This window comes from Gobio gobio (assembly GCF_949357685.1).
Source record: "Gobio gobio genome assembly, chromosome: 4".
Taxonomy (NCBI): domain Eukaryota; kingdom Metazoa; phylum Chordata; class Actinopteri; order Cypriniformes; family Gobionidae; genus Gobio; species Gobio gobio.
The window spans coordinates 39066755-39094423 of record NC_137100.1 but is presented as its reverse complement, the minus strand read 5'-3'; the positions used below and the strand labels follow the sequence as shown (position 1 = coordinate 39094423).

At 37.5% G+C, this 27669-nt stretch overlaps 1 protein-coding gene across 5 annotated transcripts in view; it reads right to left on the bottom strand.

Annotated features, from left to right (window-relative positions):
* The window catches only part of dab2ipb (DAB2 interacting protein b), a 118504-nt gene that overhangs the window by 13324 nt on the left and 77511 nt on the right, over window positions 1–27669 (bottom strand). For all 5 annotated transcript variants that reach the window (XM_079815757.1, XM_079815756.1, XM_079815759.1 and 2 more), the window contains 5 exons: window positions 23695–24249; window positions 9254–9398; window positions 5294–5438; window positions 3284–3520; window positions 2832–3033 (listed from right to left, as the gene is read on the bottom strand). In XM_079815757.1, the coding sequence (XP_079671883.1) occupies window positions 2832–3033; window positions 3284–3520; window positions 5294–5438; window positions 9254–9398; window positions 23695–24249 (1284 nt within the window). The remainder of the gene's footprint in view (window positions 1–2831; window positions 3034–3283; window positions 3521–5293; window positions 5439–9253; window positions 9399–23694; window positions 24250–27669) is intronic.

Genomic DNA, 27669 nt, shown 5'->3' with positions numbered 1-27669 from the left:
ATGTTCTTAAGAACTAATGGTCTTCCCATTCTTCCCATGTAGAACTCAAACACTGAGAGGTCATGAGCTTTCGGAGCATGTCCACTTAACGTGATCAGCATAATTCAACACAAAGTGCTGCAATGAGAATATCCAACATTTACTAATTGAATTAGAAATGTTTGCATAGTTGCAGTGTCTGTGATGCACTGGCATACATGCACAGATGAGGGGCTGCATATAAATGTGACTTTGCTTAAACACATTTTGCAAGACTGGAAGTTTTCTCTAAGTGTGGAAAATCTGGGCAAATACAACAACTAGTTTATATTTAGCATTTGAGGAGGAGGAGGATTAGAAGATCATTTCTTTCAAAAATATGTATCAATTAAGATATAAAGAAATAAACACATGGTGAACACATCTTATGAGGTCTGAACATTAAAAGCAACAAAATGAGGGATTTTAAAGCCTGACAGTTACAGCCTGAAGGCAATTGCTCACATCAGTCCACCTACTCAAAGAACAGCGAAACTGGAGCAAAACTTGAGAACCTTCTGTGGCGTCAAAGTGATAAATTGTTTTGTCACAACGCTATCCTGAGTTCACCTACCACTCAACAGCACACACTGCACTGAAGAAATACTGAATACAAATGTGTTAATCAGTATTTTAACCAGTTAAATAAATCTAAACATTCTAAATCATTAAGAGGATATAATATATTCTTAATAAAAGAAACGTCCCTTTTTCCGGGATATACTATTTTTTCAAAGATAATTTTGTAAATTCCTAATAAGCTTTACAGATCTCTTAATGGGAAAGTGTTTAAACAATATTTTTCATCAATGTCTTTGTTTCAACCATAAACAATTATTAAATGTACCTGTGGAAAAGTCCTTAAGACAACAACGATTTACAGGCGGTAAACAATTAAGGTCACAATTTCAATAACTTAGGATACTAAAGAGTCCTTTTTACTGACTCTGAAAAACACCAGGAGAAAGATAGACAGGGTCCCTGATCACCTCCATGAACATGTCATAGTCCTGCTGAAGGAGACATGAGGACTGCAGATGTGGACAGAGCAATAAACTGAAATGTCCGTAATGTAAGACGCCTAAGCCAGTGTTACAGGGAGACAGAAAGGACAGCTGCAACTTGCAAATGCCTTGGTGGAAGAGTGGAGTAACATCTCACAGCAAAAACTGCCAGATCTGGTGCTGCCCAAGAGAATGAGATGATCTGTAGACCTTAAAGCAGCTGGTGACACCACATACTGACTGCTACTTTTGATTTTGATATATATATATATTTGTTATTTAAACAGTTGTTTCCAAAATACAATTCACAAAAGTCCGCTAGATATTAGGGGTGTAACGATTCATCTACTACATCGATGTATCGATTTATTTTCCTATGATCTAACTACATCGATCTGTGCTCGGCAAGATGGCCTTCCGGACGACATATATCGATCTAACATCGTTTTAAAAGGTAATCAATCGATTGTATCAATCATAGGAAATAACGCATTGGATTTAAGCACGTCAGACTTTATATGGATATATGATAATGATAAAGCCGTTAAACGTTACTCGATTAAGTCTGCCTATATGTGACATCATCGCAACGCACGCACCAGCAGCAGCGCAAAGAAAACAAAACAGCATGGCGGATGACAGAGAAGCCAACGTGCGAGAAATTATCAAGCCACCAGGAGAAAGAGCTAAGTTAGTAACGTTTTACCTGTACTTTCAACCCTTGCTTGTCACCTGTGCATTCCTGCACCAGTGTGCCAGCAGAGCGAGTTTTAGTACAGCTGGCGACATAGTGAACGCACAGAGAAGTGTTCTGCAGCCAGATCATGTTGATATTTTTGAAAAAGAAATCTGTAGAGTCATTGAAGAGTAGTTGGTTACATTTTATCTTTGTTAAATATTGTTTGTTAATTAAACTGAGAGTAGTAGCAGGTTCAGCCAGTTTATTCAACCTGAAGAAACGTTGGTTGCACTTTATTTTTGATATTAATATTGTATTTGTATTATTTTAATGTTGTAAAACAACAGCAAAAGTAGCAGGTAAACCTACTATTAATTAAACCTGAAGAGTAGTTAGTTGCACTTTATTTTTTATACTAATATTGTAATATTTTTATGTTGGAAAACAAAAGCAGAAGTAGCAGGTTAACCTACTGTTGAAATGTTGGTTGCACTTACTGTGCTTTTATTGAAAATGTATTGAAAATTGAAAATGAGAGCAGAAAAGGTTAACTTCCTTTTAATTCAACCTAAACTGTTGGTTGCACTTTATTCAAATAAAATTGTAATGCATTTGCCATTAATTGTTGTTTACTTGTTTGTTTATATCCATAATTAATTGATACCTGATTCCCTTACAAGAAACAACAGGAATCTAGGAAACTTCACCTGCATTGAGCAGTATCCAGATATTTATTTCAGTCACACAATTTTTGGCTAAAAAGTTACTGAATCGATTTCCAATCACTGAATCGTTTCGGATCGTATCGTTCTAAATGAACCAATATCGTCCTTGAATCGTATCGACAACCTCAAATCGTGATACGAATCGAATCGTTGTTAAAACGAATCGTTACACCCCTACTAGATATATGCTTTAAATGAGAGAAAATATGTTTTTGCCAATTTCATAAAAAATGTATGATACATTTGCGTTTTTTGTTGTTGTTGCGGTTTCCTAAACACATTTATACTGAAAAAACAAGACAAAGAAAAAGATTTTTGCAGTGTTTCAGAAGGTCTGAATTGAAGAACAACGAGGCATTCGGGCTGAAAATCTTCTGGAGCTGACTGAAGTGTGAAGAGACTAACCTGATCCATTTGGGACACCACCTCAGCTAGCAGGGAGTGCAGAGTGGAGAGCTCACGGCCCAGGTCAATATACCCCTCGAAGCCTGCAGTATTTGAGATGGTCTCTGGGTTGGAGATCTCCAGCAGGAAGCGCTGCATGTTGGTCCACTCCTGCTCTAAGAACTGATTCATGAAGGACATGTACTCCTCCTTATTTCCAAACCTGACAGAAAGTGAGAACAATAATGACTCGCGGATGCATTTACTAACTCAATTAACCAGGCTAATGGCCCTATAATCATAATTATATCTTCATTTCATTCATGAGTAGTATTTTGCTCAGAAAAACATGAAAAGCAATCAAACTGAGCTAATTTCTAAGCTCATTCCTCAGCTCCATCATGAAACCTTAAAACACTCTCTCCCTACCCAATCACACACACACTCACACTGGAGTAAATTTAAATCCTTACTTGGTGAAGTTTGCAAGGTTCTGTGTAACCTTGGCGATAAGAGTGAGTGTGCGTGCAGTGCGGTCGTCTGGGTACTCCTGCGTCAAGTTAAAGAGAGAAGGCGACATGATGGCCGGACACAGAAAACGCAAAAACAATGAGGCGCTGATAAGACGCTCGCTGATATCCGGTCGCCCTCGGTTACCACATTCATGTCTCCACGATGCGAACACTTCTTTAAGTTCCCTTGGAAACACACTGTGGAAGAGTGGAGAGTTGAACATTGAATTTAGATGGAAACAAATGAACCTGACAAAGCTATAAACAGTTACTCTTACTGGTAAGTAGTTTCACAAACTATTTATTATCCTTTTGCAAACAACTCCTGAGGGAAAACATTCTATTAAAATCTCTCTCTATTAAAATATTATTCTTTATGTTGAAATACAGAGTATACGATCTCAGTGACTGAACCTGTACTTCAGTTATACAAACACTACAATTATTGTCCCAACAATACAAGTGTTGTATTGAGTATCACTCAATTATTATTTGTATAAAGCAAAAAAAATGTATTATCTATGGGTCAAAGACATGAACTGCATTTTATCCTTTTAAGATAATTTTATATATTCATGACATATATCACTTTATTCAATAAAACCTATTTATATAGTATTATATTATTATTACATATTTTATGTTTTGTTATCTTAAACTCCCAAAATGCCAAATGAACAGACTAAGGCCATGTCCACACTAATACGTTTTCGTTTGAAAACGTATATTTTTCTCTCTGTTTTGGCCTTCCATCCACACAGAGACGGTGTTTTAAGTCAACGAAAACGTAGCTTTTTGAAAATGCTCTCCAAAGCGGATAAATTTGAAAACGCAGTCTTCGCGTCGTAGTGTGGACTGTAAAGTGTACCAATAGATATGTATGTTTATACCGCTATTGTGCCAGTTATGTGCTATTCACTTTCACACAGTTGTTAAAATATGTTACTTTGCACACTTCATATCACAGTCCTGCAAGGATGCCAGAAAATGTACTCGCAATTTGCTGTCCTGTGGCAAAACACGAGTGGAGTTGCGTTTTAGACCAAACATAATAATGGTTGACAGAGTGCGACCTGGACGCATCAGAGAATGGTGAGATATTTTGCTAAATAAAATGATCCTGCCAGAAGAATTGTGTGATAACTTTATGATGTCTGAATCATCTCAGTGAGCTTTTATGAGGTTTTCGCATACGCAGTAAGTTTAATCTGGCGTTTACTGACGTTTCAGTGTGGATGAGAAACCTTTAGAAAACGTTGTGGACGGAGAGCGTTTTGAAACGAAAACTACGTTTTCAAATCTATCTGGATTAATGTAAACTTAGCCTAAGATAACTTTTTAAAATGGCGTCTTAATTATAAAAAATTCCAAATGAAACACTATAGCATCATTTTAGGTTTGAAACCTTTCATATAAAGACATTTTATAAATATCAGTAGTTTTAAAGCTGTTGAGATATACAATTTGTATATCCTCAAATGTCAGGGTGGCACAAACATGGCTCTTTTATTCTGAATTGACAAGGTAATAACAGTAAACATGATAATGCTGCATCCAGAGGACCACAACTGATCCTTGTGCATGCAAAGTGAAAAGGTAAACTTTCCATGTGAGGTGGTAGGTGTGTATATACACATACAACTACTTGGTTGTACCGCCTGACATAAAAAGACCACAAAAAAAAAGAATTTAAAAACACTTGGAAATGCTATTTAACAACTGAAACTTAAAAATGAAAAAAAAAAAAAAAAAAAAGTGCATTACAAATATGCATTACATCAGTTTTGAAAATATAAAACAAAAAAAACAAACATCTTTTTTGAAGCTTCATCATTTGTCATTGACGCGCATACAAACCAATCACGTAGTTTCTATTTTTATTTTAACTTTAAGAGAAACACCTGAGACCAGGTTGATACTTTGGTTGAAAAAGCAAAAAGCAACATCTGAGCAATACAATATTGTAGTTACCGGTAAGACTCAATGATCTTGCAGAAGGCCAGCTCACAGCACATCCTGAGGTTGCTCTGATGTTCAGGTAGATCACTAGATGAACATTTGGATGGGTCCACCTCACAGTTCTCATCAGACTCATACAGAGCCTTTATAAACTCCCCTACAGTGAATGAAAGAGAAAATAAATTTAAGACAAAGGCGTTTTTAAATAAATCCTGTGTAATTTCTAGATTTCTGAGGAAATCAACACTGAATGCTGTCATATATTGATTCATTTTGACATGATTCTGTATTTGGCACAAGAATGCTTGCAATCCTAAATGTCAGCAAGGGAACCCTGCTGTACAAACCCCTGTCATCTTTCATACAAACAAACAAACAAACAAACAGTCTGGAATGAACATCCGCACCCCTGAGCTTATTGCCATTCTAATCCCTTTCCACTATGAAGCAACTAGTGAAAGTTCTCAAGTTATCTGACTCAGAACTAATGAGAAAACCCATCCTGGGAATATACAACAACCTTTATGTCGATCCCAAACAAACAGCACAGCCAGTTCCCACTCCACAGAGACTCAGAGCAGGTACAGGTCGATTTTTCCCCCTCTGTTCCGTTGCGCATGAAAGCATCAGGGAAAAATCAAACTAGTGTAGCATAAACCATGTGGACGTCCAACTCATCCTGAATGGAAGTGGACTCCTCGTTACTCATCTTCCTTTTAGAAACTAACCAGATGCTCAGTGACCACCTTATTACACAGCTTCAGATCCTGTGAGCCATGATATACAGAGATATTTTGTGACATTTTGTCTTAACTGTCAATTTTGATCAATTTAATGCATTCTTGCTGAATAAACTTTTGAAAAGTAGTGTATAACTTGCAATGGGAACACAGATGAGAAGTTGAGTATTATTGTTGGCAATGGACATACAGCAGTGGATCCAGCAAGTGGATACAACTGACTTCCCAGGATTGTCACACACTATAATCTCACTACAAAGCAGTACAAAACAGTCACATAGTTCTGTTCGGTAAACCCCATATTGACTGAAAAGGTCAGAGGAAAACCCAGAGAACTCATTCAAGTCCACAAATATGACACTGATCGCTCAAATGTCCAGTCTAATCAAATAACCAGTCAGATAAAACCCCATCATCAAAATCTGCTGCAACACAAGAGTCCTTCAATGGTAAAGTCAACTAATTTACCATTATATGCAATACAATATGAACATCTTGTGCAATCTGAGCTTATTTAAATGGCTCTTTAGGAATTGTCAATGAAGAGATTTAATGACAGAAATGTAATACCACAAACCCCTTAAGGATGTTGGATTATTGTACAACTCGGAAGGTTTGTGTGCATATGTGTGTGTGTTAGGGCTGGGTGGTATATTGAGTTTGTATATACATACACACAGGTGCTGGTCATATAATTAGAATATCGTCAAAAACTTTATTTCACGAATTCCATTCAAAAAGTGAAACTTGTATATTATATTCATTCATTACACATAGACTGATATATTTAAAATGTTTTTTTCTTTTAATTTTGATGATTATAACTGACAACTAAGGAAAATCCCAAATTCAGTATCTCAGAAAATTAGAATATTGTGAAAAGGTTCAATATTGAAGACACCTGGTGCCACACTCTAATCAGCTAATGAACTCAAAACACCTGCAAAAGCCTTTAAATTGTCTCTCAGTCTAGTTCTGTAGGCTACACAATCATGGGGAAGACTGCTGACTTGACAGTTGTCCAAAAGACGGCCATTGACACCTTGCACAAGGAGGGCAAGACACAAAAGGTCATTGCAAAAGAGGCTGGCTGTTCACAGAGCTCTGTGTCCAAGCACATTATTGAGGAGAAGGGTAGGAAAACATGAGGTAGAAAAAGTGTTCAAGCAATAGGGATAACCGCACCCTGGAGAGGATTGTGAAACAAAACCCATTCAAAAATGTGGGGGAGATTCACAAAGAGTGGACTGCAGCTGGAGTCAGTGCTCCAAGAATCACTACGCACAGACGTATGCAAGACATGGGTTTCAGCTGTCGCATTCCTTGTGTCAAGCCACTCTTGAACAACAGACAGCATCAGAAGCGTCTCGGCTGGGCTAAAGACAAAAAGGACTGGACTGCTGCTGAGTGGTCCAAAGTTATGTTCTCTGATGAAAGTAAATTTAGCATTTCCTTTGGAAATCAGGGTCCCAGAGTCTGGAGGAAGAGAGGAGAGGCACACAATCCACGTTGCTTGAGGTCCAGTGTAAAGTTTCTACAGTCAGTGATGGTTTGGGATGCCATGTCATCTGCTGGTGTTGGTCCACTGTGTTTTCTGAGGTCCAAGGTCAACGCAGCCGGTTTTTTTTTACCATATCGCCCAGCTCTACTGTGTGTGTGTGTGTGTGTTTGTGTCAATGTGTTCTAGCTGTTTGCCTATTTGTTTAATTCATAAATTATTTAGTTCACCAAAGTACTCGTGTGTTTGGAAGTGACAATGAACAATCAAGAAAATACATCATATGACTTATTGTTATAACTAAACAAAACATTACCTTGTGATGAGTGTTTTTTGTGAACTGATTAAAAAAAATGAGATCCGTTTTCAAATTCAAACAATTGAATAAGACGACACTGAAAAAACAGCAATGTGTTTAAATACTTGGCTGCTCTATCTCTTGAGAACTAGAGTAGATGAAATGACCAAAAGGTCCATCCCTTGCGCATATATGCTATTTATGTAACCATGTGGTGTAATCTGCTCTCTTTGCTGTCCTTCTCTTACTCTGATGTCTGAGGGACTTAGTCAGTCTTTAGGAGTGAACCGCTTAATAATTCAGCAGCACTTTACAATTCACATTTATCTAAGAAAAACAACTATACATTATTCAGCACCACCAAATGGCTTCGCAATGCAAATCTAAAGAGAGATTCATTCTCTTTGGCGTATTCACTCACATTCACACGTACGCTTATTAGATTCCCCAAAGTCGATATTTATACACGTGTGAAATTTTTGTGTGTATTTTTGTTTTGCAGATAAATTACTAGACCAGACATTTACACATTTTATTCCAAAAATAAGGAGATATTAATAAACACAGGCCTTATCATACACAAAGTGAGCCAACAGCAAAGGAGGCCGGATTTGTGTGTGCATGTTTGTGCGTTTTCACAGCTATTTAATCTTATCTAAAATGAAAACGGGAAACTTAGCACAAAATACACCTTGGAAATGTCCCTTTCAAAGTACAAATTTTCCTTAGTTCAAGTCCGGCAGACACCATATAGTATTATATCTAATTATTTAAAGGAAATGTATGTAAGATTGTGGCCAAAACTGGTACTGCAATCACTTTCAAATGACTGTAGAGCGGTGTATCCCCTCTCTCCCTCCCCCCTGACTCCAGGTTGCCAGATAGGCTGCAGGATCCAGCAGGAACGTAGGCTGCTACAAAGAGCTTCCAATGGCAAGTGACGAGTCCTACACAGCAAGTTTTTTTTTTTCATTGTCACAACGTTTTTCTGATTCATAACGAGGTCTTTCAGGTTTCGTAAAGTTTTATTTTTTAATCCAAAAAGTTTGTAGCTACAGCTGTGGTAACTAGAGCAGAGCTGGCAACCCGGATGCCGAAACACTACTGACTTCGTGATTGGTAGATAGGCGGAGGGTGGCGCTTCAGGCATGACACAACATGTCAACATCAACATCAGTTGAGGGCTGCAACTTCACTTTTAAATGACAATATCCTGGCCGGACTACTGTTGTCAGTGATATAAGTATATGAAATTAACATGAGTTCTTAATGTCTAGTGACATTTCAGGGCCATTTTATGATTAATTGAAATACATTTCTTACATACAGTTCCTTTAATGTATTTATTTTGGTGGTCCCGTCACTTTCTAACTCAGAGGTGGTCATAACAAATGGTACAAATACAATGTCAGAAAATTACACACACAAGCTCTTACCCAGTGCGTCTTGCAGATATTTTTGTCCGACCAGTTTGAGGTACTCCTCGATAGCTTTAGTGCCCAGCGTGTTCTCTCTGAAGATCAGGTGCTCATTCTCCCCGCATCGATCAACTTCCGACATCATCAGATCCGTCAGGAAGTCCTATGCAAAAACACACAATCCCAAAGAAATACATGTTGATGTGTGAGAAAACGTACTATTATTTAAAAAAATAAGAGCAGAGTAGATGGAGAGATTGCGTGGAGGGTCTGTAATCTAAGCGGTTATGCTACTGATGTCTGTCAGAACATGAAAGAAAAGAAAAAGAGAAAGAAAGGGAGATGCTAGTGCTGAAGTGACAGCTGCTCCGATCAAAGCTATCTGGCAGGCAGCCTATCAAAACCAGCAAATGGGGAGTTAGACAGAAAAATCAGTCTACTTGCTGTTGACGTGTGGCACACACACACACACACACACACACACACACACACACACACACACGCACACGCACACGCACACGCACACGCACACGCACACACACACACACGCACACGCACACACACACACACACACACACACACACACGCGCACAGCCCAGTGCTCAGCCTCTATTTTCAGTGGTGAGTCATGTTTGGCTCCATGTAGACTGTGGCTGAGGGTCTTTTGTCTGTGAAAAAAACTAATATCTCATCATATAATTTTCATTACAGAACACATCTCATAATTCATGTAACAAAACTCTCTTCTCTTTCTCACAAAATGTGTACCACTCTAACCTTTTTTTAGGCACTCTCCTCAAATGCTATTTCACTCAGTGGAGCTACTGTAGGCTATATGGTTTTTATTCAACACTACTGTGTTGTTTTGGTCAACACAGCCTAAAGCTAAGGAAAGACACATACATCAATTCCCCATGCCCAAAACAAATTAAAAAAAGAACTCCTCAATTAAAATTTCACTTTGGGGCTGTGTGCATGATTCAACAAGGCCATTTTGGTTTAAATATATTGTATATAATACAATACTTATTTTGTATACCAGCACGTGTTGTATATTTTTTTTAATAAAGGTTAACAGTGAACCCTGTGAAAATAAAGTGTCTGAAAAAGCACAAAATAAAAATGTCACTTGGGAGAAAGAAAATAAGACTAATTGAAAGGGCCTTACTTTCATTATCTCTTCCTCTCTCAACCAAGGATTCATTCAGTTATGTGGTTGAAATGATGACAAGAACAGAGGTCTGTACAAGGATTAAAGATCAAGCCTGGCACTTAAACGAGACCCTCTAACCCGACCCGACACTTAACGTCAAAATTTAAGACCAAACCAGAACCTGAAGTCATTTATTCTCATTATTTTCTTCTCTATAGATCCAGATGCATGGATAAATTCATCCATTACCAACAGCTCCCCCACTCAATTTTGATTGCAAATTAGATTAAAAGTAAACTTTTGCGGTCAGAAAGATAAAGAAATGAATACTTTTATTCAGAAAGGATGCATTAAATTGATAAACAATTACAGTAAATACATTATAATGTTGCAAAAGGTTCTTTTGAACTTTCTATTCATCAAAGAATCCTGAAAAACTATTTTCAACATTGATAATAATAAGAAATGTTTCTTGAGTATGAAATCAGCATATTAGAATGAATTCTGAAGGATCATGTGACACTAAAGACTGATGATGCGGAAAATTCAGATTTGCCATCACAGGAATAAATTGCATCTTAAAGATATTAAAATAGAAAACAGTCCTTTTAAATTGAGTAAATATTTCAAAATATTACCGTTTCACTGTATTTTTGATTAAATAAATGCAGCCTAGGTTAGCATAAGAGAGAAAGAGACTTCATTATAAAATCATTTTAAAAAAACGTACTGACCAAAAACCCTTGAACTGTAGTGCATTTTTTTTAGGGATACGATACCAGAACAGTTAGTCAAGTCTTGAGCTCAGTTTGACTAGCACAGCTCCATTCACGGTAAATGTGGACAAATATTTGGCCACCAATGTTTAGAATTTAAGCACTAAGAATTGTTTTTATAATACTGGAGAGAATTTTTCACATCAGAGGAATCCAAAAAATGTATTGACTCTAGATAATAGGGTATTATGTAAGTCAAAACAAAAGCATTTGTTTGGGATACAGGAGAAAGGGAGTGTGGGTAGTGTGGCTGCACGGTGACCTCAGAGCATAAAAATCCTTCATGAGCGCTGATGCGGGGAATGGTCACCATGGTAACTGGACTGGACTGGACTATTTCCAGGTGTTCCATTATCGTGAAAACCCTGCTCTCCCATCATGTTTTGAATTTCAACCTATGACAGTCAACACCTTCCTTTACAATTATAGGCGTATCCAAGAAAAGGGTTTTTTTTTTTCAAAACTCAAAATTTTTTCAAACCTGGCATTGAGCCATCAAAATAAAAATGTGAGGTGCCATTTCGCAAAGAATGCTGTGATTGACAGCTAAATAAGCCCATTGTCACAAGAACACAAATACATATTTAATAGAATAAAGGGAAAATGTTGTTTCATGGTGGGTAAGAAATATTTCTTATATATAATAAGAAGAAATACCCCCCCCCCCTCCCCACATTTTAATTCTTAAATGTATAATAATTGTAAAATTTAAAAAGGTATGATCAGCAGAGCCGGGTTAAAAAAAACCTCAGGACCATTAAGACTTGAGCCACACAGATGGAGATCTCAAGAGCCTTGAGACTCTCCACTCTCACACACACACACACACACACGCACACACACACACACACACACACACACACACACACACACACACACACACACACACACACACAGTCGTGGGTACTATTAAGAAAAGGCCAAGAAAATTATCCATTACTGTCAGAGTTAATCAGCTAGACTATAGCTCACCCTTAATCAGAAAGAGAGGAGAGAGAAACACAGGAAACGTTAGAGACAAGAGAAAGCGAGGAGACATTAAGCACAGTGAGACATAAATTTAAATCTAAAATGGAAAGGAAAGCAGAAAAATAAAAACATCAAATAAAGCAGGTGCGTAAAAATAGGTGCTGCACAGGAAAGCAAAGCCATTGCACAGGGGAACAGAAGAAAACAGAAAGATACGTTGCACACAGGGAAAAAATGAAAAAGAGAGGATGGAGGGATTAAAAAGAAGAGATACAATCCCTCAGGTCTCTCTGCATTCCCTGGAAGCAAAAACTCATAAAGAAGGAACCATCTGACCGAGACAGCAGTTTGTCTCTGTGTGTGTGTGTGTGTGTGTGTGTGTGTGTGTGTGTGTGTGTGTGTGTGTGTGTGTGAGAAAGAGAGAGAGACAGTGACAGAGAGAGAGATTTTGCCTACATTGTTTTGACCAAATGTCCCCACAAGGGTAGTAAAACCTGAAATCACCTACACTGTGGGAGGCGGTCAATGGTCCCCGGTCGGAAAGCTGCTTAATAAACATTATATAATGTCTTAATTAAAATGTAAAAATGCAGAAGGGTTTGTCTTCAAGTTCAAGGTTAGAAAATATCATTAACTCTTAGTAAATAATTAGGTGATATATAAATAAATAAATTTAGTCTTTCCACATTACCACAGTAGGCTACCGAGCACTGACTATATTAATATTGAACTAAAAGAATGTGTTTATTTTAGTATAAACTACTGAATCGTTGGTATCATGACTACCCCACCTCAGTATAGGAGTAAAAATGTCCCCTAAAAAAAGGTGTGTGAACACAAAATAAAGCGAGAGTACTTTTAAAGTCCATTCTTTGTGCATGACATCTACGAGCGCCTGTGTGCGTTTGTGTTAGCCAGGACAGCTGAATGCGACTCGCTATCAAAGGCCTTTAAATAAAACTAAAGGTCACAAAGACTACAGCACACAAACACACACGCAGCCTCATTAATCTAAAGACATAAGATGATGACTCATTCAGTTGTGTAAAGATATCCCAGGGGAGAGGGAGACAATATAAGCAATGGGAAGAGAGACACAGAGATTGTTGGAAAAAAACTAAAGAATTCCGACAGCTTTTGACATGAATTTCTATAGATTTTCCATGAATGCATACGTTTTTCATGAATGCATAAGAACTTAAAGGAAATAAAATGCAATTTTTGCAAGTAAATTAAAGGAATAGTCCACCCAAAAATAAAAATTCTGTCACCATTTACACATCTTTTACATTCCACAGAACAAAAATTCAAACGACGAAGGTGAGTAAATGATGGCAGAATTTTTATTTTGGAGTGCACTATCCCTTTAAATACAGAACTAAACTTTGTTAACTACAGAAAATTCTAGCAATATCATGATGATAAGCTCATTATTTATTTAATAATTATTAATTGATGAACAGATTCTTCCCTAGTTTGTTAAAAAGCAAAAATATATTAATGTAAAGTAAATAAATTTAAAATTACATTAACAAAGACGGTTGTGGTTTTTTTAGATAAACTATTATTATTATTATTATTATTATTATTATTATTATTATTTTTAAATACACAAATGCACATATTGCTGCTGACTTCAAGACATTATAGAGCAAAACCTATTACTATCCCTCTATGTTAGTGCTAGATGATGGAACAAATGAATAATTTGCTTTAAATGTCCAAAGCGGGCTTACAAAGTGCAAATGTACCATTTAATCCCACATTCCATGTAATTTCCCATGCCATTTATATTTCTCTCCCACACACACACAATATGAGCACTAAACTCTGTCAGGCACACAATAATTCAACATGACCTACTGAAAAACAAAAGGAAGCGATCATTACATGTCAAAGATGAATACCTTTCCTCCAATTTCATCATTACTTGTGTGTCATTCTCAGCACATTTCTCTTTTGATCTAAAGCCAAGCTGTAAACCGAAATGCTAGTTGTTATCTCGCCCCCTCTCCATCTAAAAAAACAAAAAAACAAGAAGGTGATAGAAGGTCAGATGCTATTTAGCAGACAGACGAAAAGAGGGTCGGGAGAGAGCCAGAGAAAGCATATGCTGTAATGTATGTGCGAGTGTGAGAGAAGTTAAATATTACAGAAGCAATGAATTCAGCTCTCAATCTACCCACACTCTATAACCTTGAGTTTTCTCTATTGCATGTGTGCAAATATGCATATGATTTTGTTCGGCGCAGCTGTGTGTGTTTATGTGTGCGCTCACAACCCTTAGTGAAATGTAGAAATTCTCTGCTAATGAAATGCTAGGCTGCAGGGCAGCTTTATCCAGCGTGCTTTCTGAGATAAGACTGATTGTTGTGCTGTATGACTCAAGTGGGTCAAACAGACATCGCTTCAAGGAACACACAACAATATGTCCTCAACATTTACCTTCTTGCGCTTGCTAAACAGTCTGTTTATCTCATCAACACACCCCACCTAGAAACTGAAAAAGCTTATTTGGGGTTTTATCACTTCAATTTAATCAATAGACACCAATTTAACTCAATTCTGTCTTATGTTGTGCGTAGCATATGTTTTATCAGGGCTGTCACAATCATGACATTCTGCCTCACAATTTAGTGACAATCTCTTAATGAATTTTTTGAAGTGACAAAGTGGTAGTTGCATGCAATGTCAACGGAGAAACAGAAATCTCTCAGATTTCATTTAAAATATCATAATTTGTGTTTCAAAGATAAAAGTAAGTCTTACAGGTTTGGAACGACATATGTGTGAGTAAATAATGACTTTTTTCATTTTTCGGTGACTCATCGCTAACACATACAGTATGGAGTAAAACATAAAACTTTAATATAGATATAAAAAAAGTAGAGGCAAAATCGGTTACATCAAATTTTTTAAGATAAGAAATTTAAAATAAGCAGAACTTGCAGATTTTAATTTTGTACTCATACATTTTAATTGCTCTTAACTTCAAATGTTTGAGTAAGCTAATTCATACGTTTCAAATTAACTTAAATATTTTTAGTAGTGGAAACTTGACCTAAGCTTGAACTAGATCATTCAATAAATACCTTGCTAATTAGTAACACAGCATAGCATAGCACTTGCTGAATGCATACAGCAATATAGAACATTTAACATACTGTATATCTGTTCTCAAACTAAGCTCATGCTCTACTCGTCACCCAAAAAACCATAAAACTCCAACATAACAGAAACTCTTTTAAACTAACAAAACAATAAACACTACTAAATCTCCACCTTAAAGGCCTGTACACAACGGGACGAATATCGCGCGCGCTTATCGCCAGCGTTTTTCGTGACGTTTTTCGCCGCGTATTGAGTGTTCACACCCAAGCGATTTTCACTGGCGATGCGCAGAGTGAACGTGCACATTCAGTAGATGCGCTCCCGGTACACAAGATGGTGCTGCGGCACTTTACGCCTCTGACACTCGCTTGTCACACAGAAGGAGAAGAGAGACAGTATTTACGTGCTTGCCAAAACCATAGACATATTATGTATATGGCCAAAACCATTCACACACTTTTTTCTAACTGGCAGGCAGCATTATCAGCTCATCTTCTTCTTTGTCTATTTACTACTTCTTCGTCGTATCAATGTGTGCTCGGCAAGACCGTTTTGTGCTTGAGCGCCACCCAGTCGTCTTTTAATGTCACTTCAGCAGCTCCAGGCATGTGAACAAAAGCGCAGATCTCATTGGTCGGACAGTTTTTTACGCGCCGCGTCAAAATAAAAAAACGAACCCGAGGCGTTTTTTAAAAAATGGCGCTTTTACACCTTGTGTTTTGCGCGTCGGTGTGCACACTCACATTGGCGCCGTTTGTTTAGTCCCGAGGCGTTAAACGACGGCGATAAACGCGTGTGAAAATCATCCCGGTGTGAACAGGCCTTAACATTAATCTTGCACACACACACACACACACACACACACACACACAAAAAAAAAAACACTATATAACATCATTTTAGCAATTACTCTCCCTTTTGAGTGTCATGGCAAAGCAAAATAGAAATCCCAGCCCAGATTCAGTCAAATTAAAGTTAGCCTAAATTAAAAGAAAATACTAAAATACTAAAATTTTCTAAAAAAATAAAAAACTAAAAAGTTCTAAATACTCATAAAAGTGAATTTGATTGAACTAATTTGTTTAATTTGAGCTCTACTCAAACCAATCAAGTATTTTGAGCGTTAGGGTTTACAGTGTACCTACATGCAAGTGTGGCATATGGAACCCTTCAGAGATAATCAGATGGTTATGTAATGATTGCTGCTACAGGCCTATGTTTTGTATTGTGCAGTCAATATCTAAATATTGGGTGTCACATAATGCAGTCCATGTGATCCTCTCTTGCCATCCATAATCACGTGTGTTGCAATAGGGCGCAGAGATGACATCACAATGACATCATTTCACGAAACTGATTAATACCTTGTCTAACCTCAAACTCTTGAGATGCATGGAAACTGTGTTAAAGTGTGTGTGCATGGAGAGCCCGCTGAAGTGGATGTCACATCTACAGCGAAGCACGACTTCTGTAATAGCTGTCAGGGCAATGTGCTGCTTCAGACCAGAAATGACATCCTTTCAGAGCCAGCCTGCCTTAAAGTGCAGCCAAGCGAGATAGAGAGAGAGAGAGAATAGCAGAGCATGAGTCTAAGACAAGATAAGGAGATAGAGAGGTGATGGGCAGAGGGAGAGAGAGGCAGGATGGGGAGAAACAAGAAAAAAGAAAGGGTGACGGATGAGGAGGGGAAAGATATGCACGCTGAAGGAAAATGCAGATAATGACTATAGTCTTATGTCTGTAAGGAAGTTAATGATGGAAGATGCCGGTTGAGCTGCTGCTCTGCCACAATATAATGTGTATGTTAACATGCTAGGAAGTACATAGCACAAAATGCATAACTATATATATATATCAACTATTTTAATGCACGACGTGGAGGCAAAGAACCACCCAACGCAGCAGCTTTGCCATCCCAGGAATAAATTACATTCTAAAATATATTAAAATTGAAAACTGTTATTTTAAATTAACACCAAATTATATTTCGCAATATTACTGTTTTTACTGAATTTTTGATCAAATAAATGCAGCCTTGGTGAGCTTAAGAGATTTCTTTCAAAGTACACACATTTCTCGAGTGAAAATAAAAAAAATACTTTTTGAAATTGAATGTAGCAAGACAGTGAATTTTTCAAGGAGCAATATCTAGCTGATGAAATGTTTCAGCTAGAACAAATTTCAGAATTTTTAAAACTTTTCCTCATGTTTTTCCATGATTGTAGGAACCCTTTATTTATTTATTTGGTGGAGAAAAAAAAGTGATGTACCATAAAAATCACACCCACATGAAACTCAGGCAAGTGATAAATGAGTGTTGTTGTGTCCTTTTGGGCTTGTGGTCTCTGTGGGATATCTCTTCTCTATATTTCACATCACGAGTGGTCTCAGGATGAGCCAGGGGAAAACAGTTACCATATCTGCCTACTGATAGAATGTGATCACTGCTAGCATAGAAATCTAGACGCACCCTAGTGGCAGCAAATATAATAAAAAGTCTAGCAACTCTCCGTTGGCTTGCGAGCTGGAAAAAACAAACTCTGGTCAGGCCAATCACATCATGTATATCATGAGTTGGTGGGCGGGATTAACATAATGATGGCAGAGTTGCGGAGGTTTCGCGTGCTACTTGAAAACAAAGAAACTGGCGAACAGCGGTCTTTCGAATCGACTTTGGCCGTGATTCTGGAAGACTTGGAGTTCAGCTTTTCTTTGAGGAAAGAACAAAGAACGGCACTGAGTCATTCTTTAAAAACGAAGATGTGTTCAGAATTTTCCTGGCCGGATACGGCAAAAGTTTAATCTATCAACTAGCTCCGCTACACCTTCTTCATTGCTCTGGTTGGTTGTAGCGCTATCCTATTGCGTGCAGAGGGAATTTGAAAGACAACCGTTTATCCCACCCCCCGGATTGAGCCCTGCCAATGAATGGTGTGTTCCCAGGCTTGTAAGGCTAGATCACTGCTATATTACTTTAACAAACTGAGTGCATTATTAGAATGAGAGACTTTCAAGTGTCAAGATTCGTTCAGATAATCCTTCCCAGTGAATCTGTCACAGCAGGCTCTGTTTGGTAGCTCGACTAAACGTGTCCAGACTTTTCAAAGGAACATAAACAGACAAGCGCACAGATGAGTCTGCTTCATCTTCATTTGAACCTTATTTAGTCCAATTTTATTTTGGTCTGCCAACTTATGTGTCAGTCAGAGACAGAGAACAAGCCAGCTGAAGTAGAACTAAGAACTCCCAAAATACATCCTCCACATCTGCTTTAAGCGCTCATAACATGACTATTTAGCTATAATTGAGTGATTTAATCACACTGAGAATACACACTTAAGGCAGAGAGACATGATATTAGGAAACTGAAGTTCTAAACTGAGTCTTCATTGCTCGAATGAAACTGAGTCAAAACTGAGGCTGGGAAAAACAGCTAATATCTGAACATTGAAGTAAAACACAATTATAATGTATTATTCCACACAGTTTTGCACTAAATTAAAAGAACACTATTTAATCATTTTCTGGTATCATATTTTTACTAAAACATTTGACTAAAAGATACACGTTCAAAGTTTGAACAAAAGTTTAATGTTTTGAAAGAAGTATCTTATGCTCACCAAGACTACGGGCCCTATTTTACCGAACTGAGAGCATGGCCTGGAGCGCATGCCGCAGATGCGTTTAATTTTAGTTTAACGACGGAAATAACGGTCGGCGTGCCAGACGAAAAGGGGTTGTACTCTTAATGAGTCATGGGTTTGTTTTGGGTGTAATGTGCAATAAACTAAACAGAGTCTCATCTCCCATTCCCTTTAAAAGCCAGTTGTGCTTGCACCATGGCGGATTCGCTATTTACATTGTAACCACCCACAGTTTGGCACTAGGGGGCTCTAGGTAGCATTCTCCCTGGTATATAGCCAGGTATAGGGGGAGAATAAGTCAGGATTGTTTGGTGAAGGGGAAGCATGGTTTTTCTCACATGGTTCACACAAACGGCTCAGATTGAGAAACGTTTTCAAGCTCAATCAAGTAAGTGTTTCTTTTTGTCTTGTTTATGTTAAGGGTAGTTATTTCTGGGTAAGCTGTATTTTGTTTTTTGTTTCATTTATGGATGCTGTTTGGTTTATAGTGATAATTTGTATGTTTTGTTTGTAGAAGGACTATTTATACATCATCTTTTTTCATCATGGTGATTCTATGCTGATGTTTCAATGAACATGAAAGTTCTGTAGCCTGAGGACAGTGGTATGAAGGACGGACTTCATTTCGGTGTTGGGATTCTATTTGGATTACCTGTTGCGTTTTATCACCTCATTCAATGGACATTTCTTCGACTAATCTTCCTTGATGCCGATGGTATAACTGACTTTAAGCTTCAAATCATTGAGTTTGTTCTACGGACAAAAAGTCAATGATTGGTTAAAGCTAAACTGTGTGATATTTTCCCCCATCTAGCGGTGAAAAGGTATATGACCATCCAGTGAATATTAGTTTCTGTTCCTCTCAATTCCGATTTCGTTTTAACTCCTACGGTGGCCGATTTAGTCCAAGATTAACATGGCTTCCAGTTCAACCTCATTCACATTCGACACGGTGCCATCTAGTGTTAAAACGCCAAAGGCGAAGCTTCAATTTACGGGTATGTCCCTCTTTGGCTAATGTACTTTCAAGATGGAGGGGCAACATGGTGACCGGCATTCGAACCCCTCACCCGTATGTATTTTCAATGGCATATTATAAACTTACGAGAATACTTTATTACTTGAAAGAAGTAAATATACATTAATGAGCACATATATTTTTGAAAGAATTAAGTGTTTTCAGCTAAGAATAAACAAAAAAAGTTACACCATGTAGCTTTAAGGTTTTTCCTTTTAAGCTTCATTGCCAAACAATGGCATTTGTGTGACACTTTCTGGGGTTATTGTGGTTTCAATATTTGATGGATTTTGTTGATGGGGATATATTTTTGTGGGTCTTTTCATAAATATAACCAAAAGAACATCTATTTGTGTTTTGGGGTATATGTTGAATTGTTTATTTGCTCTTTATCTTTGAATGTAAGATTAGTCAGTGGTTCCCTCCCTCAAATTTATCTTGTAGTTGTCTTCCCTAGTTTGTTCCTAGGGAGACTGTTACAACATGGCTGAATTTGCGAGCGGAAAGACTGAACGCTTCTCCAGAGAGGAAGCCTTTTATTTTTGATATTTAAAAATGTTTGTGTGCTGCTGCTGTGCGCCCTGTGTGTAATACGCAGAGTGTACGTGCGTTGTGCACCCGTTTTCAGTTGCCTCAAAATAGCAACGCGCCAACAATGCGCCTGAACACACCTTGTTTTCAGACCAGCATGGGCACACAGATGGGCTCGCACGAGTGCATTTGCTATTTAAACAACGTGACACTGGACGTGAAAATGATAACTGCGTCGAGCTGCGTCACATTGTGCCAAGTGTATGATAGGGTCCTGTATTTATTTGATCAAAAACACAGTAAAAACAGTAACAAAGTGAAATATTATTACAATTTAAAATTCGGTCCTCAAAACAAATGACCTTGGGCAGCCTGAATGATTCCATCGGTGTTGCAGTTTTTTACGGCCCATATCCCTCAGGGCTTCTTTGAGACGCAGAGTAATTAAGGAGCAGTAATTAACAGCATCAGACTAACAGGCCTGATCTCCCCCCGTAGGGGGACAGCGGACGAGGGAAGGATAGGATATGAGCGACTCTACTGACGTTTATGATGACCTTCTGTGAAAACTAGTTGGCTTAGTAACGGAAGACACTTCTTATCCAGTAGTTAAAGAAGTGAAGTGCAACTGACCAGTAAAAGACACTAATGACTTTTAATAATGACATGGAAAGAGCAGCCAATCTTAGAGTCAGCACTCACAGGATAATGATGCAGTTCATCTCTAATGACTGAACTTATTTCCAGATACCACTATTTCCCTGATACTTTTTGGTTGACCGTGTAAAATATATTTCAAAACAAAATATAAATAAACACTAGAAGAAATAATAGGAAATCAAACGTGTAGGAAGTACACCAAACAATGTACTTATTCTGGTTGTGTAGCATAAATCTACAAAGTTTTAAAAGGGATTGATGTATGTGCTTGTGGATTTTGTTTTAAAAAATCCCACAGATCCCTCAGATTAATCACTCAGGGACTAATTTTCAATTCGCAATCTTCACATCAATCATTTGGCCCATTAATAATATTGCATGTTTTTACTCTAAAGTGATTTTGTAGTCTAAAGAGAAAAAACTAACAAAAGACACTCTCTAAACTCTCCACAAGCAACTCACTAACAGATGTGATGCTTCTAAGATGACTGTGCTGCTGAAATGAACCTAACAAAAATTTCTACCTCTGCTGAAGCCGAATACATTACTATAAGTAATAATTAACTTAAGATTTGCACTGACACCACAAATGAATATAGCCACAGAGAAGTCCACCCCATATAGTAAAAAAAACCTGTTTCACGCTTCATTTCACTGATTTTCCACGGCTAAAGATAATGGCACCAGTTCAACTACTTGACGGGTGACTGCAAGATGTTGGATTAAAAACACTGGACTGTAAAGGCAGCAATAAATCAGTTTCTCGAGAGCTGCCCATTGAAATGACCCTCATGCCTGGACCCTGATTAAAAACATCGTAGTAGATTCACTGTCTGAAAATCTTGTTTAATGCCAAGTTTGTCTAATTACAGTAGACTCCACACATAGGTTATGATAATGATAATATTCAGAAAAGAAAAACTTCACTTCATGTCTAAAAAAGTCTTTTGTCTGTCCTGTTCTTCCTCAAACAGTCAATGACATTACTGCAGTCTAAACACTTTCTTCACTAAATGCCATACATATACTAGAGGCTTATCCATCTCCATCTAAGGTCATTCTGCCTTTGTGTTTATATCATCCTGTGAGTCACTACAAACATACCATCTACATCAACCCTGGATCTGCCAATCAGGACCAGATCAACTAAAAAGCAGCCAATACAGATAAGAGCAGCCATATTAATCCCTCCCTCATGGTATAATGGGAACATTTGCTATTTTGCTCTTTGGATCCTGCGGAAGGCTGTGAGAACCAGGGGGAGATAATCCCTCCGAAATACCTCTCAGCATGGGAAATCCGACGCACATTAAATACAAAGATTCACAGATGTAGCCAATACAAACTACATGCAATCTCTCTAATGTAGTATCCCTTTGGTAACCCAAACAGCAAGAAATAACAGCGGGATACTACAGCAGAGATAACAAACTAGAATTGGATTGCTTTTGATTCACCGTGACCTCAGAAGTTCAGTAAGAGCATCAATGAAAAAGCAAAATGCACAGGGAAAACACACAAGGGTCAGGGAAAAGGCAACATTTGATTTGTAACAGTTACAAAAAGTAAATACATGGTCACCTAAATAATTTTAATTCATAAATTATAATTTATTGTTAATGTTCAAATTATTCATCATAATCTAAAATGTTTCAAATATTAATTAATAATAATAATAATAAAAAATCTACTCAATGGTTTCTAACTCTGAACCACAAAATGATGTCAAGATTTATAAAGAATCATACTACTGTTAAAAAGTTATTTTCCTAAGAAATGAATACCTTTTTCAGAAAGATACATTAAATTGATCAAAAGTGACAGTAAAGGCATTTATAATGTTCCAAATGATTTCCATTTCAAATAAATACTGTTATTTTAAACTTTCTATTTATAAAAAAATCCTGGAAAGGTAAATCACTATTAAAAAATGGCTGCACAACAGTTTTTAAAACATTGACAATAAAAATGAATTATTTAGCACCAAATCAGCCTATTATGAAATTATTTGGTGAAGAGATGATTTCTGAAGGACCATGTGACACTAAAGACTGGAGGACTACTGAAAATTCAGCTATGCCATCACAGGAATAAATTACATTTCAAATATATTAAAATAAAATAAATAGCTATTTAAAAATTGTAATAAAGTTTAACAATGTAACTGTTTTTGCTGTATTAGTGATCAAATAAATGCAGTCTTGGTGAGCATAAAATACTTCTTTCAACATTTTGAATGACAGTTTATATAAGCAGGCCTATAGGCGAACTATATATATATATATATATATATATATATATATATATATATATATATATATATTATATATATATATATATATATATATTATATATATATATATATATATATATATATATATATATATATATATATATATATATATATATATATATATATATATATATATATATATATATATATATATATATATATATATATATATTGTTTTTTAAATTTTTTTTTTGTTTGTTTTTTTTTAAGCTTTTCCACAGACCCTTTAGCACTTCCCTGGAGCACAGGTTGAAAACTCCTTAGCTAAATGACAACATGTGTTAGACAAAATGTGTCACATTACCTTTGCTTTCCCGGTGCTCTGCAGGATGTGCACCAGAGCGCAGGCCATCTCCTCTTTGTTCTTGACGCTGATGACCGGCTCCAGCACAGAGCAGAGCAGCATGTAGTTGTTGGTGGTGTACTCTGCAAACTCTTTGTAGAGCTCCATGGGCAGGATGTTCATGCTTTGGTACCGGGCCTTGATGCGGACCATAGGACCAGCTGTTTTCCCTTTACCTGGATTGGGTTGGCTAACCGGGTACCATTTCTCAACCAGCTGCCTGCTCGTGACAGTCATCACTGGAATGCTCACCAGACCCACATAGTTGTTCTTGTCCTTTTTCTTCTTCTTGTCAGAGTCTCTATATAGATGGACGGTGATGTTCTGGACTGTAGGGAGGTTATTGAACTCAAAGTGTTCACCCCAGAAGACATTATCCGTCTTCAGCTTGCAGGTTGTACGGGCATAGAGGCCGTCGTCCAGGCAGAGCTCGCAGAAGTACTTTTTCTTGGCCGGAAGATCTTTTGCTTCGATGATCCATAGCCGCAGTGTATTCTCGACCCGCCGACTGTTGTCCTAGAGACGGAAGGGCATTGTGAGGTCAGTGGACTGTTATGCTGTTATGTCACGGCTGTAGCGGATTATTACCGCATCAGTGTGGCATCTAATAGGGTCAGTGATTTAGAGATGACGTGCTTTTCGGCTCAGTGATTAAATACCCTCTGCTTCAGATCACCCACCCTTGGCTGGGAATTAAAAGGCCCTTTATTTTAGATCACTTCATGTCCTTCCCATAAAGATAGCAGGATGGTGCTGTAAATACTGCGTGACATCATTCAGCAGTTAATGTCATTCACTGGCCATTTTAATAGAATAGTCTTTCCAGTGTGAAGTCATATGGTTTAATATACGAGGGACGGCCATAAAGTTGACCTGCATCATACTGTATAAGGTTAAGCTTTTGTTGTAATATAATAGAGGTTAATTTATAGATATTCCTCCATCCTCTTATAACTTAGGAGGCAATGGAGGATGAGATCAGAATAAAACTAAATGTCACAGTTATTTCTGAGGCCACAGACCATCGTGAATCACTAAACTGAAGAGACTAAAGCCCTCGTTCACCAGCGGCATTCAGTGATTCTTGTCCCTCACCCTCCAGCCATTGTCCCACCCACAATTAGTGATGTCATGCAGAAGCATTTATATCTGGGGTGAAACGTTACCACTGATGGAAATTGTAATATTATTTTGGGCAATTTAGCCTAATCCTAAACACTTAATTTATCATTTTCTGTGGAGTTTTTTTTTTCTGTTCATTTTTTTAGGTTTCTGTAATTTTGAAAATATAAATCTGGTCTACAGAGGGTTAGCGTTGTACATTTAAAGGATTAGTTCACTTCAAAATGAAAATTTCCTGATATTTTACTCACCCCGATCTCATCCAAGATGTTCATATCTTTCTTTCTTCAGTCGAAAAGAAATTACGTTTTTTTGAGGAAAACATTCCAGGATTTTTCTTCACATAGTGATTGCGCAATCACGCCGAAAATGTCACACTAGACGTAGGCAGAAGTACCGCCCCAAGCGACCGTGCAAGGACTAATACAAACTCCTTTTACCAGAAAACACTTAATCTTCAACTTCAAAATCGGCTGACATCGTTGTTTTACCTTTTTTTTGTTAAAGGGTGTTTGTATTAGTCTTCGCATGTACTTTGTAAACACGGGGGCGGTACTTCTGTCTACGTCTAGTGTGACATTTTCGACATGATTGCGCAATCACTAGCACGTCACAGAGCAGCGCAAGATGAGCAATTTAGGTTAAAAAGTATATTTATTTAAAAAAAATTTTTTTAAATGACATCGTTTCGCTAGGTAAGACCCTATTTCTTGTCTGGGATCGCACAGAGGTTCTGAAACCATTCGAAGACCTTTGAAACTGCATTATTTTGGACCTTCAACATTTTGGTTGCAATTGAAAACCATTATGTGAAGAAAAATCCTGGAATGTTTTCCTCAAAAAAACTTGTCAAAAGAAAGAATGATATGAACATCTTGGATGAGATGGGGGTGAGTAAAATATCAGGGAATTTTCATTTTGAAGTGAACTAATCCTTTAAATTAGAAATCACAACCTTCAAAATGAATGAGTTGAAAGTTCCAGTCAGTGTAAACAGTGCTTAGTTCACACAAAAGGACTCCAATTTCAGTCTGTTCACCATAAACAGCAATCATATGGCTTCAGATGACTAGTTGTATGGCCCACTTTATAGGCCACTACTGGGCCACGAAATGTTGTGATTATATATCAATACATGAGCTGCTCGCTTGTAAAAGAACACAGTGTCACTCTTCACTGTGAAACATGCAGCGCATACATTTACTCAAAGCCACAATATGTAATGTTTTGCTGCTAGAGGTTGCTTATTCAAATCAAAGGCGTAGCTTGATGACGCCTCGATTTCGCTGAGCTTTTATTATGCCACAGACGACCACTTCCGCTTCTTCCATTCATGTGTATGTCGGGTAACGCAGCGCTTTTTTATCATATTAGATACATTATTTGAGTGTGTTGAAAGTTAACAACTTTCAACACACTCAAATAATGTATCTAATATGATAAAAAAGCGCTGCGTTACCCGAGTATGCTACTCTGTGTGTTCGCTTGGCGGCTACTATGAGACACTTGTTGCACACTGCAGTAAGCTAGATCGATATTAGGCATGATACTCGCTGTAAATCAAGAAAACGAGATTTAAACAATAAGACTAACTGTGTTGAGCTATATAACAGTGATTTTTTTTTTTCTGTCGATGAATGTATCCAAACAGTTGCTCACCTGTCTAATAAAACACATAATATATTAAAGCGTCTTTGGTGTTTCGGAAATCAAGGGTAGCGCGGGTATGATGTCATTGATAGGCGACGCATGGACACGGTTCATGTCCTGGTTAAAATGGCTTACTTCTTTGGATTTAAACATTTTTGGAAACATTTGGGATAATGTAAGTACACAAGTCAACTAAATATATAACATTGTTCTAGTGGTTTTTGGATATTTGATTTCCAAAATCTTACATATTGTGCCTTTTAATTAAATTGCAGCCTTTGAAATTGTACAATTGCACTAAGCCATATCACGGTTTTCAGTTTTATTTTTATTAATCATGCAGCCCTAGGCTGAATCATGATTCTTCAAAATTCGCAAACAGCATGAAGCTGAGTAAATAATGACAATCTCCATTTTTGAGTGAACAACCGCTTTAAGGCATGACTGATGAATTGCTGTATAACATCAGTTGACTGTACTGAGGGCACTGGGCATTGTGTAGGGCTCGAATGCTCATGGATATTCCCACACAAATAAACAGCCACTAAGGCAATTGATTTCGCATCTCAGTATTGAGGTGCTCCATTGTGCGCCCTCATCACAGATAATGAACTAATTAGGCAGACAGAAATGCGCCTCTGCCGCAGCAGCTAATGCCTGAGCTATGATCATCTCCACACTACTACAGCATCAACATCTGTCTGAAAGCATCATCTGTTCACTGCAAAGCTCTCTAAAGCCTGGCTCTGGTGTTCACCTCAGAAACCCACTGAGTAATTAAAATGTAAGACTGAACGATGGGGAGACATTAAACACATCCCCAGGCAAGCTGTGAAGAAGGCAAATATAACTTAAAAGGTTGTGCTCGACCCCCCCCCCCCACACATTTAATTAATTATTAATTTGCTTAATCATTGATTGGTGAAATGAGCTGTCGAATGAGGTTTTTTTTTGCGTGCTCAAAGCAGCCATATGTTTTACAGTTTATCTCCTGTGTCTCATGTCCTTATAACAACAAGAGAGAAAGAAACTGCCCTGAATTTCATCACACTCAGGTACAGAAACATTATTTTGATCTTTTTTTGCATTGAGTTTGCATTTTTTCCACTTATAAATCAGAGTATCTGCATCAGGTATGATTTTAGCCTATGCAGGTATATAAGT